General features: G+C 39.6%; 1 protein-coding gene across 1 annotated transcript; it reads right to left on the bottom strand.

Annotated features, from left to right (window-relative positions):
* Positions 1-1,865: 1,865 nt before the first annotated feature.
* LOC125124411 (olfactory receptor 1440-like) lies at positions 1,866-2,828 on the bottom strand. The gene has a single exon (XM_047774524.1). The coding sequence runs from the start codon at positions 2,823-2,825 to the stop codon at positions 1,866-1,868; it is 960 nt and encodes a 319-aa protein (XP_047630480.1). The 5' UTR covers positions 2,826-2,828.
* Between the last annotated feature and the right edge of the window lie 5,979 nt (positions 2,829-8,807).

The raw sequence follows: 8,807 nt of genomic DNA, 5'->3' as shown, positions 1-8,807 counted from the left end.
TTCCTGATTTTACTTTATACTTGGATGTTGATTTCCTTTCTTTTCTTGCCTTCTCAAAAATGTATTTTTAAATATTTTTTAAAAAAGTTTTGTGGGAGTTCCCATTGTGGGGCAATGGAAATGAATCCAACTAAGAACCATGAGGTTGCAGGTTTGATCCGTGGCCTTGCTCAGTGGGTTAAGGATCCGGCATTGCCATGAGCTGTGGTGTAGGTTGCAGACACAGCTCGGATCTGGCGTTGCTGTGGCTCTGGTGTAGGCCGGCAGCAACAGCTCAGATTAGACCCCTAGCCTGGGAACGTCCATGTGCCATGGGTGCAGTCCTAGAAAGACAAAAGATAAAAAAAATTAAAAAATAAAAAATAAAATAAAAAGATTTTGTCCATCATCTTTAGTTGTTTTTTAGTGGTGGGTGTTCGCGTTATTCAATGCCATCATAAGAGACATATAATCTTTTCAATATATTTCAGAATGCAAATGATCACTTTGTTTCTTCCTATTTTAGCTCTTCCATGTCAGGTTAGTATCATAGGAATCCCCTTGTTCGTTCACCTAGCGATGTTGAGTTCTAAAAATTGAAACCTGGGAGAAGTTCCCCTCATGGCTCAGCAGTAACCAGCCTGACTAATATCCATGACTACGTGGGTTCGGTCCCTGGCTTTGCTCAGTGAGTTAAGGAGCCGGCATTGCCATGAGCTGTAGTGTAGTTCTCAGAAGCAACTCAGATCTGGCGTTGCTGCGGCTGTGGCATAGGCTGGCAGCTGTAGCTCCTATTTGACCCCTAGCCTGGGAACTTCCATATGCCGTGGGTGCAGCCCTAAAAAGGAAAAAAAAAAATCAAAATCCGGAAAACAAACTCTAGACCAAAGTCCCTATGGTAGGTTTCCATGGCAGGGAAGTTATATCAAAATTAAAGTTCTGCTTCTCTCCACATCCCCACATCAATAAGCTGGAATATGCCAAGGCATCCAGAGGGTTTGGAGTCTGGGACACAGTGGTCCTTGTTCCATTTGGGATGTTGCTTATGAAAAAGATTATTTACTGGCCTTGTGTTTAGTACCATTCTCTCCAGCCTGCAGTCTGAAATTCTGAAAGGGTATGTAAACACTGATAAATTGAAGGTTATATGTACATGAAAATTAATATATTAACTGCTGGAATATTAGCCATACAAAGAATGACATAATGTCATTTGCAGCAACATGGATGGACTTAGAAACTATCATACTGAGTGAAGTTAGTCAGACAGTGAAAGACAAGTATCATATATCACCTATACATGGAATATTTAAAAAAAAAAAGGGTACAAATGAACTTTTTTGCACAACAAAAATAGACTAACAGACTTTGAAAAACTTATGGTTACCAAAGGGGACAGGTCGGGGGTGGGGAGGAGGGATGGAATGGGGATTCGGGACTGGCATATGCACACTGAAGTGTATAGGATGATTGGCCAATGGGGACCTGCTGTATAGCACCGAGAATTCTCCCCCGTATTCTGCGATAATCTACGTGGGCAACGAATCTGATCAAGGATGAATATGTGTATATGTATGACTGGGTCACTGTGTTGTACAGAAGAAATTATCACAACCTTGTAAATTAACTATGCTTCAATAAAACCTTTAAAAATAAAATAAAATAAAATAAATAATATATTAACTGCTTTGTGAAGTCATTGCTGGTGTAAGAGAGGAGAGTCTACCGTCAAGACTCAAAGAAGCCACAGGCTTTGCATGGCACTCAACCAGTTCTGGATTTGGATGTTTTGACTCAGTGGTAATCCTGCCAGAGCATTAGCGATGTTGAATGAAGTTACATGCATTTCCCTTCCAGAGCCTGGAAACTTCCAGTCAGCAGGGTTACTAACCTATCGGGCCTTTATGGCAATGGGAAAACATTCTCTTCTTACACCTCTTAAGGGCATCTTTAATTTCCTTATTCCTTAGACTGTAAATCAAAGGATTCACCATGGGGGTCACCACTGTGTAGAAGACAGATGCCGTCTTATCATAGCCCAGAGCGTTATTAGCACTGGGGTGCATATAGACAAAGAGTCCTGATCCAAAGAAAAGGGTCACTGCTGTCAGGTGAGAAGCACAGGTGTTGAAGGCCTTGGACCTGCCTTCCACTGAGCTGATCTTCAAGATGGCAGCAATGATATAACTATACGATATCATGATGATTAAGACGGATGTCATGCCAAAAATCACTGCTATCGCAAATTTCATGACTTGTAGGAAAAGGGTTTCAGAGCAGGAGAGGACTAGTAATTGAGGCAGGTCACAAAAGAAGTGGTTGATAATATTCGGGCCACAGAAATTGAGCTGAAGTAAAGCACACAGTTGGATCAACGAGCCAAGGATACCGGTTATATAGACTCCAGCCAGCATCTGCACACAGAGGGTGGGGGACATGATGGCTGCGTAGAGGAGAGGATTGCAAACCGCAGCATAGCGATCGTAAGCCATGGCGGCCAGGAGGCAGCACTCGGTCAGACCCAGGCTAGAGAAGAAGAAGTACTGCATGGTGCACCCTGTAAGGGAGATGAATTCAGGCTTCTGGAAGAAGCTTGAGAGCATTTGGGGGGTTGTGGAGGTAACATAGCAGAAATCTAAGAAGGATAAGTTGCTGAGGAAGAAGTACATGGGCGTATGTAGGCAGGAGTCCATTCTAATCAGAAGGATGAGGCCCACGTTCCAGACCACTGTCAAGAGGTAAATCCCCAAGAATACAGCAAAGAGAACAATTTTGAACTTGGGAGAATCTGAGAATCCCAAAAGAATGAATTTGGTGACTATTGTATTGTTTCCTCCTCCAGCCATTGTCTTGAGAAATTTCTTCACACTGCAAAAAGATGCTTGGGTTAATGATTGACTGTTTCAGTATTAGGAAACATATTTGTTTTGGATATAGTTTCGTGGTTTTGGAACAAAATTATCCATAGTCAAGATAATATTTTTTGGAGTTCCCGTCATGGCGCAGCGGAAATGAATCCGATTAGGAACCATGAGGTTTTGGGTTCAATCCCTGGCCTTGCCTAGTGGGTTAAAGGTCTGGCATTGCTGTGAGCTGTGATGTAGTTCGAAGATATGGCTCAGATCTGGCTTTGCTGTGGCTGTGGTATAGGCCAGCAGCTGTAGCTCCAATTAGACCCCTAGCCTGGGAACCTCCATATGCCTAGGGTACAGCCCTAAAAAGCAAAAAAAAAAAAAGATAATATAATATTTTTTAACCTAGCTACAAAACAGAAACAGACTCACAGACACTGAAAACAGACTTAGGGTTGTCAAAGGGGAGGGGAGAGGGAGTTGGATGGAATGGGAGTTTGGGGTTGGGAGATGCAAACTATTACATTTAGAATGGATAAGCAATGAGGTCCTGCTGTGCAGCACAGGGAACTATATCCAATCACTTGGGTTAGATCATGATGGAAGATTACATAAGAAAGGGAATGTGTATATATGTATACATATGACTGGGTCACTTTTCTGTACAGCAGAAATTGCCACAACATTGTAAATCAACTACACTTTAATTAAAAATTCAACTATAAAAAAGAACATTTTAAAACAGTATCTCACTATAAAACTTATTTTTAAAAAACTTTGGGAATCCCATTTCCCAGTTATACTTGATAGTTTGTGATATATTCTTGCAAATGTTTCTGCACACATGTGTGTGCACATATACACACGAAGATATTGCCAAAATGCTGTCTAAAACTTGGTACTAATTTACACAAGTGTTAAGAGTTTTTGACAATATACCTTACCATCCCATTATCAATACTGCCCATAGTCGTTTAACTTTATACTTTGACAACCTTACAGGTAAAAAAATATTATTTCATTGAATTTCATTTGCATTGAGTTTACTGATTTGCTTATATACATGTATTTTTTAACCCATTTCATTTTATTTATTTTTTATCTTATTTTTATTTTTTATTTTTTGTCTTTTGTCTTTTTAGGGCCACACCCATGGCACAAGGAGGTTTCCAGGCTAGGGGTCTAATCGGAGCTGTTGCTGCCAGCCTACTCCAGAGCCACAGCAACACCAGGTCTGAGCCGCATCTGCAACCTACACCACAGCTCATGGCAATGCTGGATCCTTAACCCATTGAGTGAGGCCAGGGATCGAACCCGCAACTTCATGGCTCCTAATTGGATTCGTTTCCACTGTGCCACGATGGGAATTCTATCTTTTTTTAAGTAGTGCCTAAGTCATGTGGAAGTTCCTGGGCCAGGGATTGAACACACATCACAGCAGCGACCCAAGCTGCTTACAGTGTCGATGGTGGATCCTTAACCCACGGCACCACAAGAGAACCCCTTTACCCCTTTACCCATTTTTAGTAGGCTGTTTATCATTGCTTTGTAGGAGCTCTTAACATATCAAAGATGATAACTCTCTCTCCCTCACACATTTTGCTAAATCTTTTCCAAGTTTGTCACTTATTATCAATATTGTTTATACTGAAATTTGTTATACAGATTTTTCTTATTTTTAGATCATCAATTTTCTATGATATTTATGTTCCTGGCCTTGGTATTATACTGAAAAAGACTTCTTTACACAATCCAAAAGTCTTTTACATTTTCTTTTAATTCACTTATAATTTTATATTTACATTGAAAATTTCCGAGCATATTAGTATACGGAGTGAGGTATGCACATAAGATGATTTTGGTTTTCTTTTTCCAAACTGCCACTTGTCCTAACACAATTAATGGAATGATTTCTGCATTGATTAAAGTCACTTCTAAGATGAAGTTGTTTACAAATTCCCTTCTGCCCAATTTTTTTTTTGGGGGGGTCTTTTTAGGGCTGCACCATTGACATACGGAAGTTCGCAAACTAGGGGTGAAATCAGAGTTGTAGCTGCCAGCCTACACCAGAGCCATATCACCACCAGATCCGAGCTGCGTCTTCAACCTACCCCATAGCACAAGGCAACACCAGATGCTCAACCCACTGAGTAAGGTCAGGGATCAAACCCATGTCCTCATGGATCCTAGTCAGGTTCATTACTGCTGAGTCAAAATCTGCCCAATTGTTAATCTAATAGTCCATGAATCCTATGTCTAGCCCTGCACAACATTTTATAATTATGTATAACTATATTTTATTTTAAAGTAATAGAACATTTTGATAAGTGGTAAGAAAAACATTCCTTCATTGTTTCACTTTGAGATCATTTTATAAATATATACATTCTCTTTTAAATATTATTTTCCATCATGGTCAATGCAGGAGATTGTCATAACGTATCTAAAAATATAACTTCTATATCCTGCATGATTTTCTTGATAACAGAAAGATGTCAATTGTACTTTCAACTTTACCGCCAATCATAAGCTGATGGCAAGAATGTACTTGTTCCATGAGAAATAACACCAATTGTCAAGAACTCACAGTAACCTGAGAAGGTCTTCTTTAGAAAGAGGTTCTGAGTGTAACCCTGAATGAATATCAACCTCAGATAGATCTGGAAGAGGGGGAAGAAAAGTGTGAGAGTCTTGGGTCAAAAGCACTTACTACATAACCTGGACCAAGTTACTTTAACCTTTCTGAACCTCAGTTTCTTCACTCATGAAATAGAGATGTAATGATTGGTTGTAGGGTCACAGTAAGGATATCAAGAGATCATACACTGAGTACCTTGCATGATTCCTGGAAGTAGGTAGAATTTCCTCTGTTTTGATTATGATGGAGGGAAAACAGGGCTATGCGGATGAGGGAGGCTCTCAAGTTGGGAGTCGGAGTCCTTGAATACCATTGCTATGTGCCCCATGCTGCCATTGACCACAGTTCTCATCTAGATGTCTGTGAGGAAGGTGGACCACTGATGCTGTTTATCCCTCTGGAGTCTGGGAACTCCAAAGGACCATCCCCTGCAGACCCCAATGGAATATCCACTGCCCCTTCCTAGTCTGGACAGCTTCCTAGATTCCTAGGACAGTCATTGGACATTTACCATCTTTCAACTGTCTCCTAAAGGAACATTCCTATGGGAGGGCCTTCCCTTCCAAACTCTTCTTTGGCCCTGCAATCTGACCAGCTTTGAGAAGAGAGGCACTTCCACCTGGGGTTCATTTAAATGCCTCCTTAGAATCCAAAGTGGAAAGAGGATGGCTAATTAACCTGTCCAGGTAATTGCTCTCTAGTGCAACGACCATAGAAAACATGAAAGATTCCCCTGCCGATTCCGTTTTCTCTTTGTGGATGATTCAAGTTGAGAAAACTTTTTTAGACCAATGGATGACTAGAATAGGAGCACATCTCACACATCATCTTTGTCTAAAACCTTATGGATTGATTTTTGCCAGTCTTTGCTGAATATTATATTTTCAGAATATTATAATGTACCTGTCTCACTTGACATGTCATAATACATATGTAAATAAAAATAAAAAATTGATTAAAAAGATTCATTTTTCTTTTTCTTTTTTCCCTAAAATGTTTTTTAAAAAAATTCTTAAACCCCATTACAAACTTGGGTATTAAGTTATATAATGTTTCTCTTTATTTATTATGTATTGAATTACAATTAATTTACAATATTATGTTCATTGCAGGTGTACAACATAATTTGAAGTTTTATACATTGTGAAATGATCACCGCTATAAGTCTAGTTACCATCTATCACCATACAAATTTACTAAAATATTGACTACATTCTCCATGCTCTAACATTACATACTACGGCATTTATAACTGGAGGTTTGTACTTAATCTCCTTCATTCATCCTCTTACCTCACTCTTCTCCACAACCACCGATTTGTTCTCTGTATCTGAGTCTATTTATATTTTCCTATGTTTGTTCTTTTGTTTCTTTAGATTCCACAAATAAATAAAATTATATGGTATGCGTCTTCCTCCGACTTTATATCACTTAGTATTTTACAGTCTAGGTCCATTCGTGTTGTCACAAATGGCAAGATTCACCTTTTTAATGACTGAGAACCACTCCATTGCCATGTGTGCAGGTGTGTGTATGTGTGTGTGTATCACATTTTCTTTATTCATTCATCCTATGAGCCGCCCTTAATTTGCTTCCATAACGAACATCAGAGTGGATATAGCTTTTCGAATTAATGTTTGTATTTTCTTCAGAAAAATTCCCAGAGGTAGAATTACTACATCTTCTGGTAGGTCTTGAATTTTTTGAGGAACGTTATACTGTTTCCACAGTGACTGCACCAATTTACATTCCCACCAGCAATGAACAGGAATTCCCTTTTCTCCAAATCCTCACCAACACTCGATATTTGTTGTCTTTTTTGATAATAGCTATACTGACAGGCATGAGGTGATATGTCATGGTGGTTTGATTGAATTTCCCTGATGATTAATGATGTTGAGTACCTTTTCATGTGCATGTTGCTATCCACATTTTTTTTGCTTATTTTTTTTGCTTTTTTTTTTGTCTTTTTAAAGCCTGCACCCACAGCATATGGAGGTTCTCAGGCTAGGGGTCTAATTGGAGCTGTTGCTGCCAGCCTACACCACAGCCACAGCAATGCCATGTCCGAGCCACGTCTGCGAACTCCATCACGGCTCATGGCAATGCTGGATCCTTAACCCACTGGGCAAGGCCAGGGATCGAACCCACAACCTCATGGTTCCTAGTCAGATTTGTTTCCACTGAGCCATGATGGGAACTCCGATTATTGAATAATTTTATACTAAGTTCATTTCTATGGCTCAGAGTATAACAGGACATTTCATATCTTTTAGCCAGTCTTTCTTGGAGGTATTTATTTTTTCTTCTTCTTCTAATATTATTTTTGTTTCCATGATTTTTGTTGAAGTATATTATAAAATTCACCATTTTAAGTGTACAGTGATTTTTAGTAGATTGTGGAATCATTCCCACAATCCAATTTTAGAACATTTTTCTCATACACACACAAAAAAAGATCCCTTAAGTCCACTGGTAGTTTACTTGCATTCTCAGTATAGTTTTGGTTAGGGTACTACTATCTCAAAACTCCGATCTTTCATCCGTTATTTGGGATGGTATGAGTCCTTGATCCCCCAAAGAAAGATGCAAGTGTCACAGCTATGAGACAAGCTTATGGAGTTTATAGGTCAGTGCTTTTCCCCAAGTACTTGTGGTGACGGAGATAGCATCAAGGAAAATCTGAAAAAGCAGGTGCTGCTGCAAATTATATGTGGTGTCTAATTCTGTAGAGTGCAGCATATTACTAATTTTTAGTAGTTGCCTTTGCCTTTATTTTGCCATCACAATAAAGCCTCTCAGCTTTATTCTGTCTCAGCTCCTAAGTTTACCAGCACTGGTGTTCATCTCTCCATTACTCATGCTTATTTCAAATAAATAATTGCTCTCCTACCCTCCAAGGATAAAGTTATTCACCTGCAGTCACATCGAGGCTTGGCTCCATCAATGATTCACTTTCTGCTATTTATTTTCCAAGCCCTATTTTTATCTGTCTGTGAATATACTCACATCACTGACTTCCTTTTTGCCTTCACCCCTTCATTCTGGTGGGAGCCATCCTCTTTCCCAATGGTAAGAGCAGAGAGAATGAGTTAAGAAAGTGCCTCGGTTACTACAACCAAAAGGCATGTGTACTTATGGATTGGGCCTTTGTGTCTCTTGTACTGCATGGTTTGGAGGCTTTTCTTCAGTCAGCTCTGTCCGTGGTTATTGTCATCCACACCAAATACAAATCTCTCTGGTGATTTTATAAGAGGTGGCCTTTGGTCATTAGTCCATGTACTTTGCATTTTCCTCCTCCATGACCGTCTGGCTCTTTTGATTTATTACCCCTTTCC

This window comes from Phacochoerus africanus, chromosome 4 (assembly GCF_016906955.1).
Source record: "Phacochoerus africanus isolate WHEZ1 chromosome 4, ROS_Pafr_v1, whole genome shotgun sequence".
NCBI classification, from domain to species: domain Eukaryota; kingdom Metazoa; phylum Chordata; class Mammalia; order Artiodactyla; family Suidae; genus Phacochoerus; species Phacochoerus africanus.
This window is presented reverse-complemented; position numbering and strand designations above follow the sequence as displayed.